This window comes from Fimicolochytrium jonesii (assembly GCF_025526975.1).
Source record: "Fimicolochytrium jonesii strain JEL569 chromosome Unknown EV422scaffold_34, whole genome shotgun sequence".
NCBI classification, from domain to species: Eukaryota; Fungi; Chytridiomycota; class Chytridiomycetes; order Spizellomycetales; family Powellomycetaceae; genus Fimicolochytrium; species Fimicolochytrium jonesii.
In genome coordinates, this window is record NW_026515701.1 from 133,623 (window position 1) to 147,990 (window position 14,368).

At 53.1% G+C, this 14,368-nt stretch overlaps 4 protein-coding genes across 4 annotated transcripts; 2 read left to right on the plus strand and 2 right to left on the minus strand.

Moving 5' to 3' along the window:
- Positions 1 to 554: 554 nt before the first annotated feature.
- Positions 555 to 5,457, plus strand: EV422DRAFT_544556 (putative ABC transporter). Its single transcript, XM_053071403.1, has 10 exons — positions 555 to 1,190; positions 1,259 to 1,357; positions 1,423 to 1,572; positions 1,637 to 1,783; positions 1,851 to 2,072; positions 2,141 to 2,768; positions 2,831 to 3,354; positions 3,430 to 4,433; positions 4,510 to 4,896; positions 4,982 to 5,457. Exons 1-10 carry the CDS (start codon positions 908 to 910, stop codon positions 5,123 to 5,125), a joined length of 3,588 nt encoding a protein of 1,195 aa, XP_052921680.1. The 5' UTR covers positions 555 to 907; the 3' UTR covers positions 5,126 to 5,457.
- On the minus strand, positions 5,458 to 7,218 carry EV422DRAFT_544558 (Thiolase, N-terminal domain-containing protein). Its single transcript, XM_053071404.1, has 5 exons — positions 7,045 to 7,218; positions 6,782 to 6,958; positions 6,014 to 6,688; positions 5,686 to 5,947; positions 5,458 to 5,611 (listed from the first exon to the last, which is right to left on the minus strand). The coding sequence occupies exons 1-5, from the start codon at positions 7,103 to 7,105 to the stop codon at positions 5,560 to 5,562; spliced, it is 1,227 nt and encodes a 408-aa protein (XP_052921681.1). The 5' UTR covers positions 7,106 to 7,218; the 3' UTR covers positions 5,458 to 5,559.
- Positions 7,219 to 7,502: 284 nt separating this feature from the next.
- EV422DRAFT_581244 (uncharacterized protein) lies at positions 7,503 to 9,848 on the plus strand (the record flags this gene model as incomplete). Its single annotated transcript, XM_053073367.1, has 3 exons — positions 7,503 to 8,187; positions 8,251 to 8,354; positions 8,450 to 9,848. The coding sequence occupies exons 1-3, from the start codon at positions 7,786 to 7,788 to the stop codon at positions 9,846 to 9,848; spliced, it is 1,905 nt and encodes a 634-aa protein (XP_052921682.1). The 5' UTR covers positions 7,503 to 7,785.
- Positions 9,849 to 10,325: 477 nt separating this feature from the next.
- EV422DRAFT_571470 (uncharacterized protein) lies at positions 10,326 to 13,118 on the minus strand (the record flags this gene model as incomplete). Its single annotated transcript, XM_053072996.1, has 3 exons — positions 10,326 to 12,112; positions 12,176 to 12,879; positions 12,964 to 13,118. The coding sequence occupies 3 exons, from the start codon at positions 13,116 to 13,118 to the stop codon at positions 10,326 to 10,328; spliced, it is 2,646 nt and encodes an 881-aa protein (XP_052921683.1).
- Positions 13,119 to 14,368: the final 1,250 nt, after the last annotated feature.

Consider the following 14,368-nt stretch of genomic DNA (forward strand, 5'->3'; position numbering starts at 1 on the left):
CCTTATTATTATGTTAAGTGTGCTGAGCCTCATTTACAGAGGAGTTATAGGCACTCGTTGTGCAAGGGGAGTGCAGTTAATAATTATAAATGTTTCGAATCCATGACGTTTGAGCCAAGCCCATTCCCCACATCATCATGATTCATGCCAGTCGACGCTATTTCGACAGCAAGATATGCCTTTTTCATCCGACATCGACACCGTTACCTTCCAACGACGTATTGCCGTCACACATCGACAGTTGCAATCGTACAGTGCATATGCACGGCGTGCATGCAGTTCGCGGCGTGTGCAAACGGGATCTGGATGCTTGTTCGCCTATTGCTCCTCGCACACGAAGTTCTGCATGTGCACATGCAAGTGTCTTAGAGCTGAGGTCAGAACAAGCAGAACGTACTGTACAGTACTTACGGTAGCAGGTGTGGTCCGGCCACACCAGGTCTATCTCCCAGTCCGGATGCACAGAATCTGCTTCCAATATCTTCTCACGGACAGTAAATCTCTCGCCTTCAGACCCCTGGGGTTAGCTATAAGATGGGTATCTGCGCTTGAAGCCAGAGTCGATTCCCTGACGCGCTTCCAAACCGCCAACGTCACGAGCGTGAGTCATATACCCCCCCGTTACCAGCCAGATTGCGTTGCTGGATCTGGATCTGGCTTGCTCGTTGAGGAGTCCATTGGCATTCAGGCATACCAATCCGCCAAACCCATCTTACTACTAGAGCCTCCAAACTCACGAAAGCTGCAGGACCGCTGCGGCATCAACCTCGCGATCGTCGTCGAGTCTCCTTGCGCAGGCTAATTCTGTGGACTTGAGGGGCATCCATCGCTCACTGTCGGATAGACGTCGAAAAGGATACCGCTCAACTAGGGCTTCCTTCGCAACAGCTCGACCAAGCTTTGCATCATGGTCCAGACGAAGGTCACGACGTTCAAAGCACTATCGCTAGTCTTCCTTCTCGCCAAACTACCTTGGGCTGTAGCAAAGCCATCTGATGCGGCGTTAAGAGTTGCCACCTGGCCCAAGCCACCACCAGGACCCGAGTGCTTGAACTTTGGGTCGAAACGCAAGAACTGCACCTGCGAGCCTCAGATCGGTTTCCCGCTCGACAAAGTTCTGGGGACTTTGGACGATGATTACAGCTGTAACTGCCCTGTTGGATTCGGTGGAAGAACTTGTGGCGAACCATGTAAGCCTGCTGTCGGGAAATATGGATGGGATGTTCGGGGAAACGGGCTCACATGTCTCTGCATTCAGTATGCGACTCGCTGGCAAGCGGGCCCAATCGGTCACCTCGCCCCAGCGATAAGGCTTCCTGCGATTGCACGGACGGCTGGACAGGAATCAATTGCAACAGTAAGGAAAAACGCGATGGATTCGAACCGGAACAGCGTCTCACCACTGGTCTCTTGGTTGATCAGTTTGCATGCGGGATGATGCATGTACGACCTTGAACCCTCCCAGAGATCCCGAATTTCCAGTTCCTGGTACCCCTGAGCAAGACTTACCAGTATGTTACTCTGGGATCAGACCTGCCACCGGCACCAACTATCTTCAATGCGAAGTTCGAAGTAAGCCTCCGTGAGCGCCTGCGTGCTATGAGGTGGAACGTGTGGCTGACCTATCGCTCCATAGACAAGCGCATCTTGGACATGCTGAACGGACCAAAGCCGGAAATTACGTATTCATGCAGTGGACCGGAGAGCACATGCAATTTCCAATTCTGGGTGGACGAAAAGGAAAGCTTCTACTGTGATATGTCCGAGTGCAACTCGAAGCAAGGTGTGTGTCATATCATGACAAGCTTGGACTCCGTATGGAAGGTGATCTCACATCCTTGTCTACGCAGTATATGTGGATGATAAGCTTCACACTACCATCGAGTGCGGCAAGATGCATTGCTCATGCTATCCGAATCGATTGCTTTGCGGCGACACGGATGGCCATGGATTTGATCTCACCGAATGGTTCCAATCGACGGACGAAGGTCCGGTGGGCCCAGGGGCGCTAGTATGTGAAGAAGGGAGTGCACGCCCAGGAGAATTGCCAGAAAGAAACTGCCACTTCACTGGTGAGTGCTCAACAGTCGATAACCACCCGGAAGCAATCAAGTGGCTGAAAGCGAGACTTTCTGTGCAGAAAATCACATGAACGACCTCATTAGTACGGTCTTCGGCGATCCCAATATCCAGCTCGCCTGCCCGCTTGCTGGCGAATGTATGTATGCGTCCCAGCTTCCACCGGATCCAGCACGAAAGGAGTCGCGCTCTAGCACTCTCCTCATTGTACTCATGTCCGTGGCCGGAGGGCTGCTGACAGTGTTTGTGTTTGGGTTGATCTGGTGGGTGCGCCTGCAGAAGGACGCTGATATCGGGGGCGCATACGACGCGATCCTTGATCAGGAAGAATCGGATCAAGGAAGCGGGGGTCGAAGAGCCACCTTGATGGAGCACCATGTGCCCACCGACCTCATGTTCCGAGATATCACGTATACCATCGACAGAGCTCAAATGTCATCCTCTCGGAGATGGGGCAGAAGACGGACTACCGGTTTGCAGCTTCCATCCGAGTCACAAGTTACGGTGCTGGACAAAGTACAGGGAATTGTCAAAGCTGGGGAGGTCATGGCTGTCATGGGAGCGTCTGGCGCGGGGAAATCTACGTTCCTGGACATTCTGGCTAAACGAAACAAGAGCGGATATGTTTCTGGCGAGATGCTCGTGAATGGAAAGTTCATGAGCGACGATGAATATCGTGCCATTGTTGGGTATGTCCGATGGCGGTCGCATTTGTGTCGAGACCCAGGCTCACATCGCGGTATGCTTTCAGATACGTGGACCAGGAGGACACGCTCATGCCGACCCAGACCGTCTTTGAAGCGGTTCTGTTCTCTGCATTACTACGCCTTCCCCGGCATCTATCGTACGACGCGAAGAAAGCACGGGTCATGGAAACTCTCATGGAGCTCGATATCCTACACATTGCCAACAGACGCATTGGAACAACAGGCGAAAGGGGCATCAGTGGCGGTGAAAAGCGTCGCGTATCAATCGCTTGCGAGCTAGTCACCGGTCCACGTGTCCTGTTCCTGGATGAGCCCACCAGCGGACTCGATTCGTTCAATGCGTACAATGTCATTGAGTGCTTGGTCAATCTAGCGCGGACCTACCACCGGACAGTTATTTTGACGATACACCAGCCGCGGTCGAACATCTTTGCGTTGTTTGACAAGTTGGTCCTTCTTGCGAAAGGACGCGTTGTATATTCTGGACCTGCCCAAGACGGGTGTAGGGAATGGTTTGATGATCTCGGGTTCAGGTGTCCGCTGGGTTTCAATATTGCGGACTATCTAGGTGAGCTTACTTCTACTCGACTTACTCTGTCTTTCTGCGGCACAAACCACTCACAGTTTTTTCTTTGTTTTACAGTCGACCTTACTATGCATATCGCTAATGAGCCAGATCCTTCCTCTTCAACGCCAGGGGAACCGGAAGACGAGATCGTTGTGCCGGTCAACGGATCTTCTCCAAGCACGACAAGGCCGTCTCTGGGAAGAAGGCAGAGCACAGTACGGTTACGACAAGAGGCTCAGCTGTTTACACCACAGAATCCACAAGTTAAAATTGAACAGGCATCGCCAACAGCTTCCTCGCCAGGAACGTTTGGCGAAAAGATGAACGGTTCCGCACATCACAAGAACAAAGGCGAAACCAACTCCGCAAGCCGATCGGATGAGCACGACGAAGAGTCTGACCCTGACGTCTCGCGAGTCTCCTCTCACCATAACGAAGAGTTGAAACCACTCCTCCCGATCCCTGACGACGGCGGCAACAGCACCAACGGGTACCTCGGTTTCCCATCTCGCGCGGCTATCGCATCGAAACGTGCATCGATGACCCCAGAACACATCCCGCAGCAATTGCGTGCCCTCGTGGAGGGTTATCGCGCATCTCCCATCGCCAAGTCAACGTCGGATGCCATCGATGAAGCCATCACGCATGCCCGCGGCGATCCTGCCAACACTTCGGGGCTCGCACCTGGTTTCTCGGAGGCTAGTTTAGCCGACCATATGACTCGTTTCTTCAATGCCAGTCACGGCAGCCGCGGAAAACGACACAACGGCGCGTCGGCAGCCACTCAATTCCTCATCCTGTCTCAGCGTACGCTAAAGAACCTCTATCGGAATCCTTATTTGCTCCTTACGCATTATGCCTTGTCAGTGGTCGTCGCCATCAATCTGGGACTGCTCTATTGGAAGATGGATACGACCATGTCCGGTTTCCAGAATCGCATGGGAGTGTTATTCTTCATATGCGCCGTTTTTGGGTTTGGGTGTTTGAGTTCGATGATGGTGTTTGCTAGTGAGAGGGTGCTGTTCGTCCGAGAGCGGGCCGGAGGATATTATGGTCCGGCTCCATATTTTGCCGCCAAGGTAAAAACTACTCTCCCGTTCTTATTTGAGAGAAAGCGACTGACTGATCAAATGAAAACTTTTAATCGTATGGCAGGTTCTTTTCGACATTGTCCCTCTGCGTGTCATCCCCCCAATCCTTCTCTCCCTCATCTCCTACTATATGATGGGCCTGCGCTCCGAAACCCTCGCATACTTCCTGCGCTTCGTCCTCGTCCTGGTCCTCTTCAACGCCACCGCCGCAGCGATGTGTCTCGCCATCTCGGTCGTCGTCGCCGACTCTGCCGTCGCCCTCCTTCTCGCTAACGTCCTCATGCTCTATGAGATGCTGTTTGGAGGCATGCTGCTCAACCGCGATGGACTGGGCTGGTTTGGCAAACTGGGGATTGATCTCAGCTTCTTCCATTCGGCGTGGGAGGCGTTGATGGTTAATGAGGTCAATGGGCTGACGCTTGTGGAGAAGAGTAAAGGGTTGAATATTCGGGTGAGTGGTGGGCGAATGGTTGAGATTGCGTTCGCTTTGCATAATGGCCTTTTCTCATTCGTGTCACATTTCTTCTATATTCAAGGCCCCTGGCGCCTTTGTCCTCAGGATGTTTGGCCTCGATCCGGACGCCTACTGGACGGACGTCATCCGCCTGATCATCATGCTGTCAGCGCTGCTCATCGCTGCACTCGCATGGCTGTCACTGGCAGTCAAGGAGAGGCGTTGAGATGTCCTGTTTTTGTCTTTCTGACGTTCTTAGGTTTTGGTTAATCGCCCCCAAGCTCTTCTGTCCCAGCCTCTCCGTTTCTTAGGATGCCGTATGAGTACTCTGTTCACCGTAGCCACTGATACCTTGTTTGGGAACAATTGTCCTTTGGAATATAATCCTTCATCTAACAATAGAGACCCGGTTGGAAGTGGGAAGATTGGTGCAAGCATGCATGCGTGTGATAAGAGGCGCTCTGTAGCCTGGCCAACAACGTACAGTACATTTGTGCTACGGCTTCAGACATGCTGGATGACACAACACGGTACGCATATCGTTCGAGGCTTTGCGCGAGGAACTTGGAAGTACCACATGATCATGCTCGAGTTTATCTTAATCTTATTGATACGCACTTATCGTTCGCCAATTCTATAGACTACCTAAATTTCCAGTTTTTACAAAACTTCGTTCTCGATGACGGCGGCGACTCCCATTCCAATTCCGACACTGCGCAAAGAAGAAAGAAGAGAACGGTAAGGGACCGGCGCAACAATATAGATCCGGATACAAGTAATACATACCACATGGACACGATGCCGAATTTCTTATGTTGACGACGAAGCTCAGGCAGCAATGTCGCAATTTGACGGGCACCAGTGGCACCCATGGGGTGTCCAAACGCTATTGCTCCACCCTTAGGGTTGATCTTCTCGGCGGGAATCTTAAGCTTCTCGGCGCAGTACACGGCTTGCGACGCAAAGGCCTCGTTGATTTCGAAAATGTCAATGTCCTCGATTTTGAGACCGGTTTGACGCAAGACTTCGGGGATGGCCTTTTCCGGTCCTATAAAAGAGATGATCTGTTAGCAAGAGGGGCAAGACTAGGTGCATCGAACATCACGTCACTCACCAATTCCCATGATGCGAGGTGGCACACCGACGACGGAGTATCCGACCCAGCGGGCGAGAACCTTTAATCCGAGCTTCTCAGCAACGCTGCGACGCATGAGGAGGACAGCGGCGGCACCGTCGGTGATCTGAGATGCGTTTCCGGCGGTAGTGGTTCCCTCCTTTCCGAACGCGGGCCTCAGCTTTGCGAGGTTCTCGGCGTTGGTGGCGCGGATGCCGTCGTCCTTGGTGACGACGGTTCCATCGTGAAGCTTTACGGGCACGATCTCCTCGTCGAAGAGACCTTCCTTCTGTGCCTTCGAGGCCAAGGTGTGCGACCTCAGCGCGAACTTGTCCTGTGCCTCGCGGGTAATCTTGAACTCCTTTGCAACGTTCTCGGAGGTGATACCCATGGGAATCAAGACATCAGCGGAGGGTCCGTACGCGAGGATTTCCTCGTCGAGGTCAGTGGGCATGGCTCCAGGGCCGTAGTACATCGTCATAGACTCGACACCAGCTCCGACACCGACATCGATGTAACCGGCCTTGATGGCACCAGCAATGTTTCCACATGTCGCGAGACCGCTGGAGCATTGCCTGTTAACAGCGGAGAGAGCAACAGATTCTGGGTATCCAGCGTGGAGCGCAGCCATACGCGACGTGGTCACACCGGCCCCTGGCATCAAGACGTTTCCAACTGGATGAAGTCGCGAGAATGACAAATATTAGCCTCATGGTCATGACGGCCATTGAAAGAGAGGCCATTGCTCAAATTTCAATGGAAACAAACCTTGAATGTCCTGGACGATGCTGGGGTCGACACCGGTCTTCTCGATGACGGACTTCAGAGCGACAGAGAGGAGGTATTCGGGATGGGTCTCTTTGAAAGCACCCTTTCCACCTTTGCAAAGGGGTGTGCGCTGGGCAGCAACGATGACAACATCGTCGGGGCTCTTAGGTGCCTTGCCTAGGAAAATGGAGGGTCGTGGGAAAATCGTTGAGTAAGGAGGACCGTGATCAAACCTCGCCAATCTCAGTACAGGACAAACTTACCAGCACCAGTGACGGTGAGGTGGCCGGCGATGTTCTGAATACGGTCGGAAGCGGCAGACATGGTTATGATATTTATTGCTGTTGTGAGTATGAAGGATGGGAGATGGTATGGATGGATTTTGAGGAGGGCCTGCTCAAGCACAGGCTAGTTATGTATTCGCGCTCAGCGTTCCCTGTGACTAATGGGCGGTGGGGTAGGCAGCCAGCCAAGTTCCTAAATAAAGTATCGCCTCGCGTTCCCATTTTCCTAAACTGGTCCTAATTTGGAACCGGAGGGTCCGTCCCAAACATGATTAGCCTCGGACCCATTCATTCTGCTGAAGACTCCGTGGGCGGAGACTCCAGGTGTCTTGTGACTGCCGAGCAAAACCATGCAAAGCCGTTCACATGTTCGTCTGGCATGTGAAAGTCCGAATCGCCGCGCTTGATCTCCGTTGTGCCTTCCGACTTTTATTCCGACGCACGTGACCCGTTGTTCAACTCAATCATTGAAGGCAGCGTGTCCGAAGCACTTCGTAATCACCGCAGATGTTGAACTTTCGGACACTTCAGCTGTGCGAAACATCCCCCTCTCTGGACTCTCTCGTCGGGGTTGTTGCAAGGGGACCCATCTTCGCCTTTCTTCGACTGGTCAGGACACCCCACGATCTCAAAACAGGCGCCCTCTGGCATCGAGTCGGTCGCTCAAAGCGATAACCGCGCGTGTTGGAGCCAACCTGCTGGCTAGAACGCCGGTGAAAAATGGCGGCGGCTGCAGCAGCGGAGCCCGATGTCCTCGAAACTATCAAATTGTGGCGGGCAAACTTGCAATCAGCAACTGTGGACCCAGCGGAAATCAGTGGACAGGTGGACCTGCTGATAGGTCTCTTGAGCGAACGCACCGCTGAACTGTCCTCCCTCCAAGATCACCTTGCGTGTCCCGTATGCACCGATTACTTTGTGCTACCTTTCACGCTCGACTGCGGTCATGTCTTTTGCTATGAGTGTCTAGATCAATGGTTTGCCCATCTCGATGTTGACGGCTCTGAGCCTAAATGTCCGACATGTCGAGAGAGAATTGTCTCACGCCCGAGAAAAGACCGAGTGCTTGCTCGTTTAGTCGAAGAGTGTGTGGAGAAAAAGACCGACGCGGATAGCTTAAGGGTTGGTTCGTCTTGCCTTGCAAACGATAAAAGAGGGAGAAAATGCCGACCGTCCGTCGCATAGATATGCCTAAGGATAGAAACATCGTCAGCGACGCTTGAGAAGCTGTCTCATCCTTTTCCGAACTTTCTGTGGCCTGTCTTTCACCGCTCCTCGGAAGGGAATCTGTAAGTATTCACTATGCTTGAAATTGGATTAAACTTGCTACGGCGGCCAGAACAGACCCACTTTGACATCATTGCAGTCTCTGTCGTCATTGCAGGACGCAACTAAACAACGGGTCATGCGAACGGTGTGGGCAGGATTACTGGGCTGAAACGAGCGACCTCGCGGATTTTCCCGGCGATTCGCACGAGTCGGATTCCCCATCCGAGTGGTCGCAGCACGACTCGGAGTCTGACGCTACATTCTCCCCGCCACCGTCAGAATCTGAGTTTGAGAACTCTTTCGATGGCGACTCGACGCAACATGACACTCAGGAAGCTGTGAATTCATTTTGGGACCTATCGATCAGAAACCATGGTCGTCCAAGCACAGAGAACCCATTTGACTTTCAGGGGCTCTTGGCCTCTGTAAGGAGGGACGTCGACAGCATCACTCATAATCAGCAAAGAGCCGAAAGGATGATACGCGAACGTGCAGGTCAATGGAGCAGTTCCCACAACCGTCCTTCCTTCGGCCGAAGTCTGAGCGCTGACAACGACGACGAAATAGGTGGGAACTCTGGAAGTCAAGTCACCTTAGAGCTTGAAAGTGACGGGGAGGTGCTTGATGATATCGCGCGGCCTTCTGGGGCCACAACGTTTCTCGATGACCTAGAAGATCTCAGTTTCGAAGACTCCAGTCCGACAAGTCCACCGGCCTCACCTGAACCTGAGAAAACCGCTGATGACAATGGAACGCGGCCAGTGGACTATATTGTTAGCCAAAGCACAGAACCCTCCCCGCCGTTGAGCCCACATCCACAATGGAGCCGTGAGGACGATTCTGAAAGCGCCGAGGAGGACGACGAGGATAGTGGGCTGGACGATAAAGGAGCTCGGAAACCTACGATATGGGAGGAGGAAGATGATGTCGACGGCGACGAGGACGGCGAAGAGGAGAAGGAACAACAGCATTCCGATAGAGGCAATCGCGACATCAATGGCCACACGAGTGCACCCTTTTACCAGGGCCGTACTCGCCGCGCCAATAGTACACGTCCTTTCCACCCGATCGGACGCCCACTCACGTCCCCGCTCTCCGCCTTCCATACAAACTTTGCTGCAATCTGGGCGCTTCATTCACAGATCGACCACGAGTTGGGGTTGGAGGACGCCGAACAATCTCATCTCGAGCTTCATCGCAGTGCACTTCGAGCCCACGATCGTCACATCTCCGAGCACACTGATGATGATGATTCTGGCGAGGAAGAAGATGATGGGGAGGAGGGAGAGCAAGGGAACGTGACGGAGTCCGATAGTGAGGAGTCCGCGTTTTCGGATTGGGCAACGGAATCGGAGCCGCACGCCGGTGGGATGGACACGCATACCGCTGGCTTGGAACGGCAGGCGGGGCCGTTGGGGGGAGCGGGTGGGCGAGGTGGCGGTAGTGGTGGCAATAGGCGCGGGAGGATTAGCCTTCCACACGAGTTCTCAGACGCAGGCGATGAATCGCTTTGATTCGCGGGATGCAGGAAGAGGAATGCCACTTGGAGCCGGAGACTGATTGTAGAATATACCATGCATGCACATACACACGCACAGAAACGTGTACATAACCCTCAGTATTGGATGATCCTACATGACCCATTTCATCTGCTTCGATTTTCATCAAATATGTAAATGCCAGTGTCATCGAAATCGCGCCTCTGATGGCGCCTATGACGTTCAAGATTAACACCCCTTTCTCTCCCAAATGGACAGATCTTTTGCTTCGTGGAAATTGACAAGGTAACACTCACGGTCGAGGTCAACGGAGACATTTTCGAAATATATTATTCCCGCAACAGCATGTCGCCGCACTGAGCATATCGCCCAAGGACCCAGCTTGACCCTCCCTCGCTCAATCTTCCCTCCCTTCCAGGATTGCTCGTAGGTCCACTCTCTCGTTCACCCACGACCAATATCCTGCACCAAAGGCCAACCTCCTCACCCAACTCACGCCTCCTTGCGCGCCTGAAGCTCACCCAAAACGCCCGCGAGCCCCTTACAAAACCGTTTCTCCGCACACATCTTCGCCACCAGCGACCCCTCAATGGCGGCAAACGCCGGTCCATTTGCCGGGGACCTCGCCAGGTTCCGTAGGACTAGCATCGCGGTCAACGGGATGCCTCTAAGATCATCTTCTGGCCCGGATGCTGATAATGGCGCTACGTACGATCCAGGGAAGCTAGGTCTCCTCTCTTGAGCGACGAGCTTTGCGTGGGTGTGAGATTCCGAAGTAGTTTTGGAGGGGGAGCCGTTCGGGGTGTCCCCGAAATGCGTCGTAATATGTCGTAGGATTTTGTTGGGGGCCCATCGTTGGCCCTTGCCGCTGGAGCATCCCTTCCATCGGCATCCATCATGCGCTTGGTCGCTGCCGTGGGCTAGATGATCATGTTGGAGGTGGGCAAACAACTCCGCTTTGGTGGCGAAACACTGGCGACATCCCTCATTTGCATTCGAGTGGGCGGTTCTGTTCCACCAACATGGCCAGGGGGCAGTTGTCGCGTCAAGCTGGGGTTGGGGAGGCGCAGTATCCATTGGAGCCGATGACTGATCGTTCGCGGGATAGAGATGCTGCAGGTCGCCAGGTAGGTGGTATGGGAGGGGTACTGGCGCAGGAAGGGCATATGCGGGGTACGCACTTCCAATCGGAGGCTGGCTATATCCCGGGACGCCAGGGATTGACGATATTGGAGTACCCACAGGGGGAGCGTACTCAACACCGGTCATAGGAACTGCGGCGTTACTATCGGGCATGGGTGCCTGATACTTTGGCACTCCATTAACAAGCGGAGGAGCGCCATTGACCACGGATGTCGGTGTGAGTGCCTTGGCAGCAGAAGAGAATGACCTCGGCCGCGTTCCGGGAGGCACAACCGGAGTTGTGTGACTCGGCGGCGGCCCTGTTGGTCGCTTCCCAAATCCCTGCCACGCCAGAAACTTGACCAGCAGTTTCAGAGCGTTATACTCCGCTCCCTCCACAATCGAGACACACGCTTCCTCTCCCAAATTCGAAAACTCATAGAACCAATCGAGCACCGCGGTGACAAGCTCCTCATCTGGCACAAGCAGCAGCTGCAGGAATCGTGTGATGATCGGTTTCATATCACTCGCGACAAGGATCTTTGCATTGATCTCGTTCGCGCAAAAAGCGGTAAGCGTCCGCGCGGCGGAAATGATCAGGGATTTGTCGTCCTGCAAAGCTGTTTGTCGGAGAACAGCCAAAAAATAATCGTTCGGCCCTTGAAGGAGTATAAATGGTGACAGTTGCTCCAACACCTCGAACGATTGATGCTTGATGTCAAGGTACATGGTCGCGAAAGGAAGCGCCAAGCCTTTTGATATATACGTAAGAAGCGTGAAATCTTTGCTGAAATAGAGCGCATTGTCGGGATAGAACGCCAGGTTTCGTATGATATGGAGCACCTGCAGGCATCGTTCCAGCTTAATGGCAAGTGTCGAACTGTGTAGTAGGCTCTTCCCAGTAATCGTGGGTATTTCGCCCCCGGATTTCGTTTGTGTCTCGATGTGACCGCCCTGCTTTCGGATCTCCATTTCACCAAGTATGGGACTCGCGTGCTCAAGAATCTCTTCTAGCACGCCTGGCAACACTCCCAGGTAAAAGTTCTTTACGTAGGAAAGTCTGACAAGTTTTGTAAATGCCCAATCGACTTCATTCGGCAGCTGAGACGCCAAAGCGAGTTTCAATCGATTTTGCCATGCCCCATATAGGTATTTTTCTGAGTGAAGAGGTTGAAGTCAACATCTCATCAACGACACAACACTCGGGAAACAAAGCGTACCATCTATGCCGTCATCGTCTGGATTCTGAGGCGCTGAGGCGGGAGCTGCTCGATACCGCCTCGGTGGAGCTGGTTCTATAGGGGTGGGCGGGGCTGGCGGTCGAGGGTGCTGTGATCGATGGTGTGTGTGGGATTGCGATGGTGTTTGTGACGATGACCCTGGGGTTTGTATCTGCAATTGGTGCGAAGAGTGCCGTGGAGACGCACCCTGATTAGCCTCTGCCATCAACCGCAGTCGCTTGTGGAGAGGTTCGTCGGGTGCAAACTGTATGCGTTGCGGAGGGACATTTGAGTTGGGTATGGTCATTGGCGGCGGTGGAGACGCAGAATTAACATTCATGGCGCTGGGATTTGGTGCGCCTTTGCGTTTTGGGCGTATCTCTGGCGAGTTTGGGATCGAGGCCGCATCTTCACCCGTGCCAGTGGATAGCTGGTCGAACGGCCGCTTTTGTGTAAGCAATGCCTGTGTCGGCTTCCCATGCACGTAGACCTGTTCGTACGCCCACAGATACTTTTGATACAGTTGCTTCACGACGTACGCGCTGTTCGTGCAGGTCGCTGGCAGGTTGAACGGGTCTGTTACGCGCTTCCACCCACGCGCAGCTGTAACTTGATCGAAACCTCCCGCTTCGAGTACCCATTGATATATGCGGTACATGTCCAGCCGTTTCCCGCCCAGTACAGGTTCTCGGTGCATGGTCACTCTAGCAAAACAAAAGCGAACCGGGTCAGGGAAAGAAACTGACGCGTTGATCGTCATCTCTTGAGCAACTGTAAGAGAAACCCACCCGAACTGCTTGTTGAACTCGTCCAATTGTCTCATGAAAGCTTCGTACTCTGGGGTCCGCTCTATGACGTCCTCATAGTCACTTTTGGACCGCGAGGGGCGACCCGCTTGCCGACTGGGGGAAGCTGCCCCAGAGTTGGGAGTGGAAGCAGACATTGCTGGCTCCAAGCTGGATATACGCAACGCACGTTCGTTGACCCGTTTTGTTGCCAGTACTTCTCCCTCAAACCGGAAAAAGTCCCCAGATCTCAAACAGCTGCTGCTTGAGAGCTTGACCCTGTCTGCGTCAGTACAGTATATACCTCCACGGGACAAAATCTCTAAGCTAGAATTAAACCTGGGAATCATAGGGCGTTAGCCATTCGCGACTTGCAGTTCACCAACACGGGCGAAAGACCAAAGTCATAGTAAAACTTTTAACTGGTACAACAGTCACATGACTTTTCGACAGTGCCCATGGACAGCACCATTCCACTTTCGTCCGACAACAAAACCCATGACACCGTTGAAAGTAAATAAGCTGAAGGTAGCGGCCAGTAGATATTCTGCGCTTTCTCAGCTTCCTTCTCGGCTGCAAGAAAGCGAAGCGTACAAGACTCGAGCGAACGGGCTGTCAGTCACCAAGCCGAGCTGACGAGCTTCGTTGTTGGAGACTAATTGCTTTCCGAACAAGAAACTGCTTGCAAGGACGAATCGCATGGCCCCGTCAGCACCGTGTCCCCACGTTACTAGTGCATTGAAAACATGAGAGACTGGGGCAAACTGGATGGAAGTAGTAGTGGACTGGGTCCTGACGAATCAGGGCGTCCCCAATGCCATGGACTCTCTGCGCGAGAAAGGTTGGCGATCGACTGCCGACTTTATTGGCATGCTACGTGGAATGAAGGGCCACCGCATGTAAAATATTTCGGATTCGGGTGATTGATGAGCTCGCCTGTAACGCGTTCATGTCCGCAGTTCAGAGACGCCGAGGGGAACTTCGCAAGAGTTGGATTTGCGTGATTCAAACCCGCACAGTCGTAATGAATCAGTAGACAACAGGGAGACGTCAACTTACTCTTTTTCCAATCTCTTGTAAACCACATTTAGTAAGTTCAGAGCTTCTCGGAGCTCTGTGCCATGTAAGGCTTTCTCCCTTCCTCGTAATACTGTAGCTGGATTTGTTCATCTATTCGTGGATTGGTGCGAAAAATGTGTCGGTGTTTTTGCTGGAACCAGGTCGCTTTGCCCTGTTTGCTGGCGTACAGTATGGCCTATCCTAACCTTTCATCTTTACGAGCAGTCTATGCAGTCTTCTATACAGCACATCCCGCCCGTGCCTGCTCCTCTGCCATACATATACTCAACCTATTCGCATGTTGTTTTCCGAGAAGTAAGGGAACGGCAGGGGACGCGTCGATCATGAC

Coding starts and splice junctions, on each gene's coding strand:
- EV422DRAFT_544558 (XM_053071404.1), bottom strand. CDS start 7,105: ATGTCTGCCGCTTCCGACCGTATTCAGAACATCGCCGGCCACCTCACC. Junction 6,689..6,781: donor CATCGTCCAGGACATTCAAG/GTTTGTTTCCAT, acceptor GACTTCATCCAG/TTGGAAACGTCTTGATGCCA. Junction 5,948..6,013: donor ACCTCGCATCATGGGAATTG/GTGAGTGACGTG, acceptor TCTCTTTTATAG/GACCGGAAAAGGCCATCCCC.
- EV422DRAFT_544556 (XM_053071403.1), top strand. CDS start 908: ATGGTCCAGACGAAGGTCACGACGTTCAAAGCACTATCGCTAGTCTTC. Junction 1,191..1,258: donor AAGAACTTGTGGCGAACCAT/GTAAGCCTGCTG, acceptor CTCTGCATTCAG/TATGCGACTCGCTGGCAAGC. Junction 1,784..1,850: donor CGAGTGCAACTCGAAGCAAG/GTGTGTGTCATA, acceptor TTGTCTACGCAG/TATATGTGGATGATAAGCTT.